This window comes from Notechis scutatus, chromosome Z, assembly GCF_049901735.1.
Source record: "Notechis scutatus isolate UNSWTSFEM ecotype Mainland chromosome Z, rNotScu1.2, whole genome shotgun sequence".
NCBI lineage: Eukaryota > Metazoa > Chordata > Lepidosauria > Squamata > Elapidae > Notechis > Notechis scutatus.
In genome coordinates this window covers 9,405,516-9,421,817 of record NC_142025.1, presented here as the reverse complement: position 1 = coordinate 9,421,817, position 16,302 = coordinate 9,405,516, and the positions used below count along the sequence as shown (strand labels likewise).

At 40.8% G+C, this 16,302-nt stretch overlaps 1 protein-coding gene across 1 annotated transcript in view; it reads left to right on the top strand.

Moving 5' to 3' along the window:
* Positions 1–15,975, top strand: part of SHH (sonic hedgehog signaling molecule) — a 35,679-nt gene extending 19,704 nt beyond the window's left edge. Inside the window, exon 3 of the mRNA XM_026680924.2 lies at positions 13,684–15,975. Coding sequence (XP_026536709.1) covers positions 13,684–14,399 — 716 coding nt within the window. The 3' untranslated portion in view covers positions 14,400–15,975. The remainder of the gene's footprint in view (positions 1–13,683) is intronic.
* The last annotated feature ends 327 nt before the right edge of the window (positions 15,976–16,302 follow it).

Sequence of the window (16,302 nt, the reverse complement as noted above, 5' to 3'; positions counted from 1 at the left end):
GTCTAGCTGAGCCTCTAGTTCTATTCGTAAACAACTCTACTGAGTTCGGTGAGGCTTATTCTAAAAGAAATATAAACGGGTTTATAAATAGAGTGAGCAAGACGGGTGGGGGAGCTGAAATGCTTTACAGGTTTAAAATCTCACAGAGCACAATAGGATAGAGCATTATAGATAAATATTAACAGTTCTATTTGATTCTAGGGGCAGTAGAAGGGAAAGCTGTCAAAATCAAAATTGTCATTCGTCCCTCACCTCTTTCAAAGATGCCAAAAGGGCAGAGCTTGTATTGCAACCAATTTGCTGTTTTGAAAAACAGGCCCACTATAGATATCGCCAACAGGGCAATTCACACATTATATTCCATATTATAAAGTGGGAGTGGCTGAACTCTGGGGGTCTACACGAATTGTTGAGATCCATCTCCCAGTATCAGTCCTCACTAGTCATTCTTCTTAGGAGCATCACACATTATGGTTGAACAATATCTAAAGTGCTTCCGGTCATTGCTCTCAAAAGGTGCTAAGCAAACTCCAGCAAATTGCTCACTGCAGCCTCAAATTGTTTTAGGATGCACATTAATTATGGGAATAGCTGTTGCTACTGGTAATTCACCTAGAAACTGCTAGTTTAAGCCACCTCTTGCTGGAACTAATACACAACCTTATTTTCCCCCATGGAATAGTCTAATCCTCAGTTAAAACTATCTATGTTCCTGGCTATCACTGCGCGAGGAATCCCCAGGTTGACTCTGTATGGTGGGAATAATTATCTCGTTTTCTTGATCTGAATATTCCACTTTTCAACTTCATTGGATGATGACCCTTCAGAGTTGTAGTATTAGAGATGCCAGAGTAGGTGGGTGAGTTCGTCTTTATACAAATCACATTCTGACAATGCCAGTGCTTCTATAGCTTTGGTGCATTGATACTGGACACTTCTAACTATACATATAAAGCATGCTCTGTATACATTTTGTGCAATGGACCCTAGGTGTGATTATTTTTAAAATCGGAACCAGTAGCCACTTCTCTGAAACTATTTTCTAAGTAGGAGCATCTTTGCTTCTTACACATTCACTTTGCAACTTCAAGCGTTAACTTTCTTTTCTCTTATTTATAATAACATAGAGGGGAAGCAGAATAGAAAGCAGGTGAATTGTTGTTGTCTAAGAGAAACCTTTGCTGTGCCTCATTAAAGGATATTTCAGTTTTTATGTAGACATATTATATCCTGTTTGTGTCCATCCCAGGAACAATCTGTGGAAATCTCTGGTTTTAGATTGATTTTTGGTCTAGTGCAACTGAACCTTGTCTTATATTCTGATTACTTAAAAAATACAAGTCTGAACGAATGGAATAATGAAAAATGATTTTAGACTGTATCTTGTTCAGGAATGATCTAGAGAGGTCAAGAGTATTGTCTGTCTTTAGAATATATGGAACCAATGTGGGTGTGTGGGTGTGGGTCAGTGGTGGGATTCAAATAATTCAACAACCGGTTCTCTGCCCTAATGATTTCTTCCAACAACCAGTTCACCAAACTGCTCAGAAAGTTACCAACGGTTCTCCCGAAGTGGTGCAAACTGGCTGAATCCCACCACTTTACCTGACAGTTACAAAGAAACTCACATTGTGTTCGTTGGTACCATTAATTGAGACAAAATACTGGTACAGGCATCATGAGCTCCCTTCGAAGAGTAAAATAATCAAGGATTTCTAAATTGAGATACAGATTTGGGTTAACATGTCCCACTAAACCACAATCGTTTGGTTATTACTTAGCATGTGGGGTGAGGCCAGCTAATGATGGTTTGCCAATCACGATTTATGGCTTAGCATAGTTCCAAGCTAGCCCACAAGCAAGGGTGAAACAAATCACAAAATGTGGTACAAAAATGTGAATCAGTCAGCACATCATAGTCCATCTGGGCTGAGAGCAGAAGTTATATTGTCCCAGAGCAGGGTTTTGCAAGGCGCTTCAGCAGATTGGCAACCATCACTTTTTAAATTTTCTAGCTAGGATCTTTGGGAGGATTTGGTTGAGGACCATAATGCAGTTGGGTTGGGCTGACAAGCCACCTTTGCATGGGCAAAACATCAAAGCCAGGGATCACGTAAGAGCAGATACAAAAACTAAGCCAAAAAGAGCACATCATGCTTATTCATCAGGCTTTTGATCTTCGGGCAGATTGCAAACTAAACATCATCATAGAGTCTCCAAAGCTAGCCAAGGCTGCAAGCTCACAAGGCTCACTGGTTTCTCTGAAAGCCACCAAGCCTGGCTCTTGAGGGGAAGCAATGTCTAGTCTTGGGAGGTCATATCTAGGAAGGGAAGGACCAGGCGCTGAAACCACGACCGAGTTCAGGCTGACTCTTAAAGCATCCCCATGACCAATTCAGATGAGCAAACTGGCCTAGTTACCAGAGGTTTTCTTAAAGGACTAGCTTGTGCCAATTGCTTGTGGAGTCAACTGAAAAGAGGAAAGCAGAGTGGGTGTGTAAGTCAGCTGATCCCTTTGAAGCAACCTTTTCCCTAGAAGACCGTTCAGCCAGCTGAGACTTGTTGGGGCAGGAAGTAACCCTTTGGCTCCAAGCCTGCTCCATACTTTACTCCACGGCAGGATCTTTGATCCTTCTAGTTTACTATCATTTGACTGGCAGCAGTTGTCCAAATGCCTTTCAAGTGGAGCTGGCAAGGATGGAGCTGCAAAAATCCTCGGCTCTGTACATCTCATTCTCATGCTTTCTTCCATCACGCGTCTTACTTGCTCAACCTGAGGGGTACACAACTGGAGCCCCCCGAGCCTGCCTCCCCTCCCCCATAAGGAAAGCTCTCCTACAATTCTTTCTGCAAGTCTTCCTTTCATATAAGAGGAAGGGTTAAAATCCAGGAGGGTGTTATATGAGCAGCATTTAACTGAGTTTTAAGTTTAAACCGAGTTTCATGTTTCTCCCTGGCATTGTGCGCTTTGTCTTGGAGAGTCCCAGACTTGATGAAGGTCAGTGTAAGAAGCAAAGGTCAAAGGTAGCCTTTGGCCAGAAAAAGAATAAACATTCCTGCTCTGCAGGGGAGGCGGGAAACACTTGTCAAGCAAACAGAAAAGCGTGAATGGAATATTTGGAATTAATGTATATTTCTGTTGTACCAAAAATTGGGCAGACGAGGCAGCTCATCAGCTATATGCGGTGGAATAGGAATGGGAATGAGAAATGAAAGGGGAATAAGGAATGGGATGGGATGGGATGGGATGGGATGGAATGGAATAGAATAGAATAGAATAGAATAGAATAGAATAGAATAGAATAGAATAGAATAGAATAGAATAGAATAGAATAGAATAGAATAGAAAAGATAAGAAGGATAATAATACTACAGCCACTCAAGATAGGTAAATATACATAGATATGCGACAATTAGGTGGATTAGGTGTTTAGCAGAGTGATGGCAGAAGGGAAAAACTATCCCTGTGTCCAGTTGTTGGCATGCAATCCTGTATAACATCGTCCCGAGGGGAGGAATTGAAACAGTTTATATCCAGGAAGTGAGGGGTCTGTAGATGTTTTCTCAGCCCTCCTTCTGACTTGTGCCATATACAGATCTTCTATGGAAGGCAGGCTGATTGCAATTGGTGTTGTTTTTTTTCTGCAGTCCTAACTACCCATTGAAGTACCTGTCTTGTTGATTGCTGTACCAAACCAGACAATTATACAAATGACAGATTCAACGATTCTCCTATAGAACCATATCAATGGCTCTTGGGGCAGTCAGAATTCCCCGAGTTGAGGCAAGAAGAGCTTTGCTTGTTGTGCCTTTTTAATGATGGTTCTAATGTTGGGAGTTTATTTCAAATCCTGGGAGATTATAAAACCCCGAAACTTGAAGGACTCTACTGCTGATATTGTACTGTCAAATATAGTAACAGATGAATGAAAGATGCACTAATTAAGTTGAGGAGCCATTTCTTTGATACTTGAGTAACAGAGATCCGTGGTGGGATTTAAAATATTTTACTACCAGTTCTGTGGCTTGGTGGGCATGGAGTGGCTTGGTGGGTGTGGCAGGGGAAGGATACTGTAGAATCTCCATTCCCTTCCCACCCCACTAACCTGCTTTCCAACTCTGTTCTCCTGTGCAGGGCAACCAAAGAAGACCCAGCCGATCAACTGGGACTCAGAGGCAGAGAATAGATGGGGGCAGGGCCAGTCAGAGGTGGTGTTTGTCGGTTCTCTGAACTACTCAAAATTTCCACTACTGGTTCTCCAGAACTGGTCAGAACTGGCTGAATACCACCTCTGAACAGAGTCAAATTATAGGAAAGCAGATGCCAACAGAATATTTCAAAAAACACATCTACAATAGTAAGAGTAGTCCATTCCCAAGGGAGATAACGAGCTCCGTTTTGCTGGAGGTGTTGAAGCAGAGGTAGGAAGCAAAGGTATTGGGATCCTGTAATATGGATTTCTGCACAGAACAACAGGTTGGCCTGATATCAGGCCAACAATAATACTCAGGTATGGTTATTTTCATGTACTTTGGATCTCACTGGCTCAGGGTTGACTCAGCCTTCCATCCTTCTGAGGTGGGTAAAATGAAGGCGCAGATTGTTGGGGACAATATGCTGATCCTGTAAACCGCTGAGAGAGGGCTGTAAAAGCACTGTGAAGCGGTATATAAGTCTAAGTGCTATTGCTACGTTGGCGTATATTCATGCTGGCCACATGACCACAGAAGCATCTTTGGACAATGCTGGGAGTTCAGCTAGGAAGCAGAGATAAGCACCACCTCCTAGAGTCCGACACAAACTGGACAGGGGAAATCTTTACCTTTGCCCTTTTATGCTTATATTAATAACTAGCACAACATTAATAATGTTACAACTGTCAGGCCAACTAGTCCTTGGTAAGGTTCTGTGCACATAAAGGTAAAGTACCTCCTACAGGTTTTGTAAGGAAATTTATTATATCTCAGAATAGCATTCCACGGCTGGCTGTTCTAACTTTGGTGAGCACAACACGTCCTCAGGGGTTTTTTGAAGTAAATACGTATTCAGGCAAGAAAGAAAACATCAAATTTTAATGTGCATTTGAAAAGTGCTCCTTGTTTGAGCTTGAAAAGTATTTCTTGTCTGAGCTCTTGATGTTTAATTTCCTGGGGTGAGTTAGGGTTCCACCCATTATGTTCTACTCTTGGGGAAAGAAGTTAAGGAGTTTTACACAATAAATATGTCCAAGGAAGTTGGTTGTATTAATTACACTGATATTTAAGGAGGGGCCGGGGGAGAGGAAATAAATCCCATTTCAGAATTTCAGAAGAAGAAGAAAAAAATAGCATTGCTTATTGATTATTTCTGTCTTTTCTAAGGGGAAAAAAAACCCTCTAGGCTTTCGCATGGAAGATTTCATCTCCATGCAAGAAAATTTAATTGCAAGCATATATTTAACTGAATTTATACTCTTAACTTCCCTATGAAGAGTGCAAGGTAACTTATATGATCTTCTTGCCTGATCCCTTTTGCCTCAACAACAGTCCAGCGAGGTAAGTTAGGTCGACAGCCCTTGAATATGCAAGGAACTTCATATAAAAAGCTGTGTGATGGTGCTGGCCTGGGATGAGATTTGTACAATTTTTGTTGTGCATGGAAATTTAGTACAGGTAGTCCTCCAGTCACAACAGTTCATTTAGTGACTGTTCAAAGTTACAACATCACTGAAAAAAGTGACTTATGACCGCTTTTCACACTTACAAATATTGCAGCATACAACATGGTCATGTGACCAAAATTTGAACACTTGGCAACTGACTCATGTTTATGACTGTTGCACTGTCCCAGAGTCATGTTTTGTGATCTTCTGATAAGCAATGGAGAAGTCAGATAACAACTTAACAACTGTGGCAAAAATGGGCCAAAGTTCACTTAACAAATGTTTCATTTAGCAGCAGAAATGTTGGCGCCCAATTGTGGTCATAAGGCGAGGACTACCTGTATACATATGTGTATCTGGTCACTGCATAATACATTGTTTTCTAAAGCAGCATTTCTTAATCTTGGCAGCTTTAAGTTTGGATTTCTACTCTCAGAATTTTCCATATTGCTTTTTCTCCCCTCCCAGCTTCCAACTTCTGGAAGATGAACCGAGTAGTTAAAACGGTGGTAAAAATAGCACTTAGACTTATGTACCTTTTCATGGTGCTTTATAGCCCTCTCCAAGTGGTTTACAGAGCCGGCACCTTGTCTCCAACACTCTGGGTCCTAAATTTACTGACCTCAGAAGGATGGAAGGCTGAGTCAACCTTGAGTCGGTCAGAATTGAACTGCTGGCAGAGGGAACGCAGAGTTATCTTGCAATACTGCATTCTGACCACTATGCTGCTCTTGTTAGCAGCCTTTTTATCAATATGTGTTTTTCCTCATAAGTTTTATTTTTATCTGTTCATCTCGTGAGTTTATTTTTTAATTTGGATGTGGGTTCGAAGATTAGATCAGACCTGATTTGTACTCAGGTTGTCTGCTTCAATCATAGTGCAGATTATTAGGCAGACTGATGAATGGTTAGGGTGTTTTACTACGAATATTTCAGCACCATGATGGAAAATATAGGGGGAAGACCAGGGGTTTGAAGTTAATGGGCTGCCACTTTAATAAATGTTTAAGAAGAGTATTTGGGACACTTTTTAGCAGTTTATAACCTCCTCTTGGTTCATTTGTTGAAAAACTAGGCCAATAATAAATTAAAAATGTTTTGAGTAATGGGAAGCCAGGATTACAGGTTTTATGTGAAGCACATGTGAGGTTGCATGTTCTCCTTTCACCCTAGCAACAGTGTTTCCATAGTAACCATGTTTCCATGGTCACAGAGATGCACAGCTCTATAGTTAAACGATGCCTTTGCCTCATATGGGCAAAAGTTGCCCAGAATTCTTTGCTTTTACCTCAAACAATGGACTGGATTCCTTAGACAGAAGTCGGTCTCTGGAGCTCTGGTCAATTATTATTTTATCACCTCTCTATGCAGTTTCACTTGTGATGTGAGGAAATTTGGTAGATAGCATGTTTGCCTTAAATTGGCTCATTGGGCAAAGCTTCCTAGGAAGGTGGACAGAATTTAAAGACTGTTGAATTTTCAAGGATGGGTTGAAGAATGCTCCACGAGCTTCCTTTTGGTCACAAAATGTAGCAGACTGGAGCATGTGTTTTCATTTTTGCAAAAGATTATCTGAATATGCCTAGCTGTAGAGTTCAGTGGCTGTTTGCAAGGTTGGTCCAAATTGATGATAGGCCATTCAAACAGGGGCATCAGCCGAAAAATTCAAGAGAGATATTATAAGTAACTCCACTTATAGGGCGAATAGTCCTTGACTTGCAATTATTTGCTTAGCAACCATTTGAAGATACAGTGCCATTGGAAAAAGTGACTTACAACCAATTCCTACATTTATAACTGCCGCAGCATCCCCACATCACATGATCAAAATTTGGAGCAACTGGCAGGTATTTATGATAGTTGCAGGTCACATGATCACCATTTACAATGTTCCCAGCCGGCTTGCAACAAGCCAAGTCAATTGAGGAAGCTGGGTTTGCTTAATGACTGTACAATTCATTTAAAAAAATTGCAGTGATTCACTTAATAACCATGTCAAAAAAAACAAAACAGGCATGACTCCCTGAACAACTGCCTTGTTTGGTATGGAAATTCTGGTCCCAATTGTCGTAAATCAAAGTCTATCTGAGATGCTGCTGAGCTAGTTTTCAACTGGAGTGAATTTCACATCAGGCAAATGGTTAGATTTGACTTGCAACTTCTGTAATTATGCTGGTATTCGGCCTTCCTTGGATTTGGTCTGTACAGTGAGCCTTTGATATAAGAATGGACAAATGTGGAGGTGTTAAGGCTTTGTGGAATAATTCTTTTGTGTTTGGTTACTGGCCTCATACAATCAGAAAATTTGCATTACCAACTTTCAGCAATATTCCATTAGATTTTTGCAGCATTGTTTGGAATGACAATCAATGTTGTTTCACTCTGATTCAATAAACAAGAGCTGGCTTTTAGCACTGAAATATTTTGCTGTGCAAAAATGTGTATTCTGAGCACCAAATTCATCTTAGTTTCTATTCTGTCTGGTTTTGTCTGTTTATTAGAATGTTTGTCCACATGCTAAACCGCAGGGGTCCCCAAACTTGGCAACTTTAAGACTTGTGGGCTTTAAGCTGGCTGGAGAATTCTGGGAGTTGAAGTCCACAAGTCTTGCCAAGTTTGGAGACCTCTGATAATCCAGTAAAAGTGTTGTATATTAGGAAGTCTAGTTGAATTGCAAAACCTTACTTATTAGCAAGTAGCTATAACTCTGTGCATTTCAAAAGAATCATGCTGTCCATCATAGAGATTTAAATCATCCTTTCCCAAACCTGACCCCTTCCAGATGTGCAGTTAAAACTCCCCAAATTTATTTCCAGCATGACACTACAGCTGGAATATGGAAATCAAATATATTTGAGCCTCGTCAGGTTGTGGAAGGCTACTTGAGAGAAGGCATAAATCTTAAAATCAAGTGTTAAAAGTTCTATCTTCCCTCCCTTCTTGAATGAAAGCTGATGGTTTAAAAACCTGGAAACTGTTTAAGTTGTTTTTTTCTGCTTTTGCTAGCTCGATCTGTCCATCATGGCATGTCACTTTTAATTCCCTGATAAGGGACTTTTAAACTTTCAAGGGCGGGGGAATTGATCACAGGTTGTCTGCCCCGTTGCACCTTTAAACTGGCAACCTGGCCAAGAAGTATCAAATCCTCGAACTTGGAAAAGTTGTGGCATGTTGTAATTACTAAAGAGCAGCATCTGGGCAGCTGAGAAGAAGACATTAGCCCTTTCCTCATCTCTCTTTGATTCTGCTTTAATTCTACTGTGATGCGTGCTAACTTCATAAGTAAGGAAGCAGGTGTACAAATATGCAGGGGGTGAGGGGTGGGAGGGAAGAGGGAGATTAGATTTCAAAGCCTCCTAGCCTGCCCTCAGAAGCAGCAGGCATGTTTTGCTACTCATCTGGCATTTTTATCATGCACATATGCTTTAGCCCAGCACCGTTGCCAGGAGTTAGGGGTTTTCCCAGCATTTAATATTTGAAAAGTAGTTTCAGAGCTCAACGCTGCAACCCTTGAATCTAGAAGCTGCCCTCCCCCCCCCTGATTTTAAATGCACAGTGGGGCAATTGACAGCAGCTATTTCATCCTGTATTGGGGTTCGCTGCTCTGACTTTTCATATATCATGGATGAAAGCTGGTAAAAGAGGACAGAGACTAGATCAAGCCAAAAAAGAAAAAAGAAAGAAGAAGAAGCAGGTGCAACAGCTATGAATTGCTAACATGGTCACAGCTGGGTCCCCTTCAGTCAAACAGCACCTGAAACTTTGCCAACATTTGTGGGGTCAGAATGCACCCATTTCCCACCCCCGTGTGGCCTTTTCTAGATTGGCTGGAGTGGGAATTCTGGGAATTGAAGTCCAGTTCATCTTCAAAGGGCACTGGATTGGCAAAAGCTGATCTTGAGTTGCAAGGTATTGTATGCTTTGGGGAGTGCTCCTTTCTAGTTTTAATTATTTCTCTGGCATTTAGAAACAAGCTTCTGAAAATGATTGCTCCTTAGATTAAGCCCTGGGTTTTCCCTTTCCACAGAGGAATGCATGATGATAATGATAATTACAAGAGGAGAAATAGAAGCAAGACTAGAAGTGAGCCAGAGTGGATTGCATTATCCCAAAAGCAACTCCCCTTTTGCACAGGATTATCCATGGGATTGGTGACTGGTAGTGGAATATCTTGGTTAAACTAATAGCCAGTTTATCTTGAAATGGGGAAAACTTTGTGATGATCCCAGGAATGTAATATTTATTGTATAAGCCTACAGAACAGAACAACAGCTGCATTTTAGTAGGAATTGCTAAGGATCCAGCAGGCACCCTTCACAATGGACTACCAGATGCCACTGAGTTCCTCACAGGCAGGGATGGAGACCTCTGCCACTCAACATTGTGGTTCTGCAATTAGCTATGGGCTGCTTAGTGCTCACAACCTACAAGTAATTGAGTCTTCATGATGATGAAATTGAACTCCATGTATTCAGTGAGCTCCCGTTATTTGTCCCTCAGCCTAGCAGTTCGAAAGCATTTTTTAAAAATGCAAGTAGAAAAATAGGGACCACCTTTGGTGGGAAGGTAACAGCGCCCGTGCACCTTCAGCATTTAGTCATGCCGGTCACATGACCACGGAGACGTCTTCGGACAGCGCTGGCTCTTCGGCTTTGTAACGGAGATGAGCACGCCCCCCCCCCCTAGAGCCGGAAATGACTAGACTAGCACATATGTTTGAGGGGAACCTTAACCTTTACCTTTTTATTCATTTTCTTTTTAAAGTTGTCCATAGCAGCCATTTCTATATCTTGTGATGGTGAATTTCACAGGTTAATTATCTGCTGTTGGAAAAAGTTGTTCTTTCTGGTCTGTTTTAAATCTCTTTGTTAGACATCCAATCAGATTTCATTAGATTAGATTCATTGGAAGGTCTTGCCTCCCTTAGCATTTTGAGTGATAGATATTTACTTCTAGTCAACTATCACCAGGCTAAATATGGTTTTATTCTCTTTCATCATGACCTCCTAGACCAAGGAATCTCCAACATTTTAACCTTGGATACTTTTTGTGTGCTTTTTTTTATACCACTACTATACAAATAGTTCTCAAATTACAGCATTCATTTAGCAACCATTCCAAGTTATAACTGCATTGAAAACAGCGACTTGCTACTTCGCATTTGCAAGCATTGCTACAGTCATGTGACAAAAATCCAGGCACTTGGCAATTGGCATGTATTTTACAATGGTTGCTGTGCTGGGATCATGCGATCACCATTTGCAAGCTTCCCAACTGGATTTTGACCAGCGAAGTCTGTGGGAGAGTACAGATTTGCTTAATAATGATATGATTCCAGTGGTGGGATTCAAAAAATGTTACTACCAGTTCTGTGGGCGTGGCTTGGTGAGAGTGGCATTGCTTGGTGGCCGTGGCAGGGGAAGGATATACTGCAAAATCCCCATTCCCTCCCCACCCCACTAACCTGCTTTCCAGCTCCATTCTCCTGTGCAGGGCAACAAAAGAAGACCCAGCCAGTGAGCTGGGACTCGGGAGGCAGAGAATAGATGGGAGCGGGGCCAGTCAGAGGTGGTATTTGCCGGTTCTCCGAACTACTCAAAATTTCCGTTATCGGTTCTCCACAACTGGTCAGAACTGGCTGAATACCACCTCTGTATGATTCCCTTAACAACCACCCTGGTTCCCTTAACAAGCATGACAAAAAAAAAGGTTGTAAAATCAAATGAAACTCACTTAGCAACCAACTTTTTAGGAATAAAAATTCTGATCCCAATTGTGGTCGTAAGTTGATTTTTTTTTTTCAAGTGCAGCTATTAGAACTGTACTCATAGGGCAGATGCAGAGATACTGCTGCATTTGAGTTGTTATCTTGAGCTACTGTGATCCAAGGTCTTTTTCCTTGGATAGTTTCAGATATCTCAGAGCTCAAAATACAGTTAGGGAAAGTTACCCCCCAGGGTCCCAAAGATGCTTTTACAAGAGGCAACTGGACCTCCTGTTTTTTTTCTGTTGAAGAAGCTTCTTGGATGAGAAGTGAAACATCTTCAAAGAAAAACAAAGGAAGTCCAGTTGCCTCTTGAAAAAAGCACCTTTGGTACAACCATGACCTGGATGGCTGAGGATCTCCATGGACATTTAACTCCAAGGAGAAAGTTACCTCAATGTGCATCATTTTATATTTAAACTGAACCTTCTTTGCCATTTGGTTGAACATCAGAGAGATCTTCCTTTTACCACCTTGAATACTTCAGTATCATCTATTGCCTTGTCCAGCTCACTTCTTGCATTTTTGAATAATTTCAATTCTAACACTTATCCTTGAGGGTCTTCACTTCTGTCTATTAAAAAAAGGCCATTTGCTTTTACTCATAGCTTTCTGTCTGTAACCCAATTAGCAATACATAGAAAGGCCAAATCCTGATACCCCACAACTGACGAGCTTCCTTAGGAGCTTTTGATGAACACATTTTTCCTGAAGGGTTTTTGAAAACCTAAGCATCCAATGTTAGCAAGATCACTTCCATCCATGGACCAGCTGGCATTCTCCAAAATTTCCAGTGGGTTGGCTGGATAGGAGTTATCTTGGTGAATCCCATGCTGATTTCTTCCTAGCCAGCTTGCTCTTCTGTATGTATGTGTATATTCTTTTTTGTTTGTTTGTTTGTTTTTCATCATTTTGGCAGGAGGGAGAGCTTCCCTATAATTTCCTGGATCTCCTCTGGGTCCCTTTTTAAATCATACTGGCAACCTTCAAATTCTCTGGCGCTGAGCCTCGTTTGACTGACAAATTAGAGCAATTCCTCTTTTGAGGGTGTTTAAATTCTTGGATGGGTGCCATCAGGATTCAATGATCTGTTACAGCAATATTTCTAAACTCCGGCAAGGTTCAGTTGTTTGGACTTCAGTTCCCAGAATTCCCCAGCCAGCATGAAAAACACAGTGTTGCAGCATTTTGTCTCAGGATATCCTAAAGCAGGAGTCTCCAACCTTGGCAATTTTAAGATTTGTGGACTTCCAGCTTAGGAACTCTGGGAGTTGAAGTCCACAAGTCTTAAGGTTGCCAGGGTTGGAGACCCCTGTCCTAAAGTATCTTCTGTTGTTGCCTCAATTTGCTTTATTTATTCCATTTACTCCTAAAATGGATTAGTTAGATAGTTACTGTAGATAGATTAGATAGATAGATATAGATAGATAGATGATAGATAGATAGATAGATAGATAGATAGATAGATAGATAGATAGATAGATAGATAGATAGATAGATAGATAGATAGATAGATAGATAGATAGATAGATAGATAGATGTAGGTAGGTAGGTAGGTAGGTAGGTAGATAGATAGATAGATAGATAGATAGATAGATAGATAGATAGATGATAGTGAAGTGCTATTAGCGCTTGATAATGCCTTAGTAAGACCACACTTGAAATACTGCATTAAGTATTTGGTCATCACAATGTAAAAAATATGTTGAGACTCTAGAAAGAGTTCAGAAAAGAACAACAAAGATGATTAGGGGACTGGAGGCTAAAACATATATAATGAACTGTTGCTGGAATTGGGTATATCTAGTTTAATGAAAAGGACTAGGGGAGACATGATAGCAGTCTTCCAATATCTCAGGGGCTTCCACAAAGAAGAGGGACTCAAGTTATTCTCCAAAGCCCCTGAGGGCAGGACAAGAAGCCATGGGTGGAAACTAATCAGGGAGAGAAGCAACTTAGAACTAAGGAGAAAGTGCCTGACAGTTGGAATAATTTGCCTCCAGAAGTTGTGTGTGCTCCAACACTGGAAGTTTTTAAGAAGAATTTGGACAACTGTGTGTCTGAAATAATATAGGGTATTCTGCCTAAGCAGGGGGTTGGACTAAAAGACCTCCAAGGTCCCTTCCAATTCTATTGTTGTGTTATATGGTATCCCCACCATGATTTCACATTCTTTGCTTGTGCTGTTGGAACACGGATGATTGCCCAGGCATTAGGATTTTCTTTATTCCCTTTTCTGGCCTTTCTCTAATGCTGATTTCTGTCTCCCTCTCTCAGAAAACTCGGTGGCTGCCAAATCGGGTGGCTGCTTCCCTGGATCCGCCTGGGTGAACCTGGAAGGTGGAGGCACAAAGCTGGTGAAAGACCTTCATCCAGGGGACCGAGTGCTGGCAGCAGATGTGCATGGGCAGCTGTTCTACAGCGAATTCCTAGCCTTCCTGGACCGAGAGGAACCTCCTGTCCACAAACTCTTCTACGTGATTGAGACGCAAACACCCCAGGCCCGTCTCTTGCTCACCGCTGCCCACCTGCTATTTGTGGCCCCACCACACAATCATTCCCATTCCCAACCCCAGCCTATCTTTGCCAGCCGTGTACAACCTGGACAACATGTCTACGTGCTGGCCCAAGGGGGTCAGACGCTGTTACCAGCGGCAGTGCATAGCGTGTCCCTGAAGGAGGAGGCCTCGGGGGCTTATGCCCCACTCACCGCTCAGGGCACCATTCTCATCAACCAGGTGCTGGCTTCCTGTTATGCTGTCATTGAGGAGCACAGCTGGGCTCACTGGGCGTTTGCACCTTTCCGCATTGCCCACGCAGCCTTGGCAGTGCTGAATCTTGAGGGCCTCTCCTCCCCTCTCCTTTTTCCAGCTGCTGTACCCGAAGAGGGTGCCTCATTGGCTGGAGTCCACTGGTACTCCCGCCTTCTCTACTACATTGGCCGCTGGATTTTGGGTTCTGAGATGATGCACCCATTGGGCATGGCCAGCTGAGAGTGACAGCTGGCAAGTCCACTTATACCCATCTGAAGATTAAAATAGTACCAATGGGGTGGGGGGAACTAAGATGAAGAAAGAAAGAAAGAAAGAAAGAAAGAAAGAAAGAAAGAAAGAAAGAAAGAAAGAAAGAAAGAAAGAAAGAAAGAAAGAAAGAAAGAAAGAAAGAAAGAAAGAAAGAAAGAAAGAAAGAAAAATATAACAATAATAGTAGGACGGTCCAAAGTAGACTTCAAGAAACAGGAAGAACCCAGGAAGTTTTTGTTTTAGTTTATAAATATAAATATATATATTATATTTTTATTTGATTTATATTTTTTGTCTGTCTGTTTTGTTGTCCTCATCTCTTGGATATTTATTTGTTTGGTATTTTGAAATAGATGTTTTAAGGAATATGAACCCAACTTCAAGAGCCTTAAATAGTTTCTTTGATAATTTATTATCATGTGAATTGTACACTCACAGGGAAAAGCAAATTATTTTGCGCTGCCTAGCAAAACTGCACAGAGTTCTATTTTTCTATGTATGTCCAGAATTTCGAAAAGCAAAATGCCTCTCCTTCCAACTATCCATGGATTTGCTCAGGGATGTCCGCAGTGAGCAGTGAACACAAATCAAGATGGCAGACCAGAAGATGTGATCAAAGCTCCGCCTACTTTTTACAAAAAAAAAAAAAAACCTGGGTAGAGTTTTGATCATATCTTAATGGCCGCCATTTTGCCTTTTTTGACAGACCCTGCAGAACTCCCCTCCCCCCCTCTGGATTTGATCTTTCCCAATAGCCAGTCTCAGAACAAAACATACAACCAAGAGGGAGGGGAAATCCGTAAATTATATTTTTATACACAGAATTGTAAATTCGTGTTTTGTTTTGTTTTTTGAGAGAGAGAGAGAGAGAGAGAGAAAGAGAGATCAATACCTAACAGTCACATTTCAATTTTTTTTTGAAATAATGTAAGATATGAGAATATATTATTTTAATTTAAATAATATGAAATGTAATGTCATCTTCTATATGTTTCTATTGCCTCTGGAACATTTTGTTTTGTATAAAAATAATAGCACGCTTTCATCCACATTCTTCAAACTCAAGACTGTTACACATCTTTATTCAGTGGGGAGGTGGAAGAAATTCTTATTTTTGTCTTCAAAATCAAGAAGAAATTTATGAGAAAATATTTTTTAAAACGTGCACAGGTTGACTATTATGGCGAGAATGGAGAATAGTTTGTACAGGCAGGAAAAGGATGTTTTGCATTAATAAACTGATAAATAACTGCTGTCAATTTACTAAAATGTATTTTTGAATATTTTGTAATAGTTTTATAGAAATAAAATGTGCCATGCACAGTCTGGTTAGTATATAATAACAAGGCTTTTCTGGTTTTGATCACATTTCTTTTTCTTTTTAAAGGCTATTCAGATAGAAAATGTGAATATCCAGTCTCAATTTATGTTTAATTTTGCTTTATGGTCATATTTAGAAAAATTAAAGCAAGATTTTTAAAGGAAACAATAGGACAGTCATATTAGCTCATTATCTTTGCAATTAAATAAATGAAGCCTGATATTCTTAAGTTGTTAAACCTCTTTATTTTTTTCTCCGAGCTCAGAGATAACGTGGGCCAAAAAATAAAAATAAAAATATTTCCCATGCATTGTGTGCATGCTGTACATTTAAAAAGAGTAGAGTTTCAATGATTATGGATGGATTGAAGGAATCTAAAGCAATATCTCTCAATCTTGGGAATTTTACGCTGAGTGGATTTCAACTCCCAGAATTCCCCAGCCAATCTGAAGTCCACGTAAGGTTGAGTTCCCAAGGTTGAGAAACATTAATTTAAAACCTTTGGTATTGTTTGAGATACAAGCAAATTTATATGAATTGTTTCCCACTATT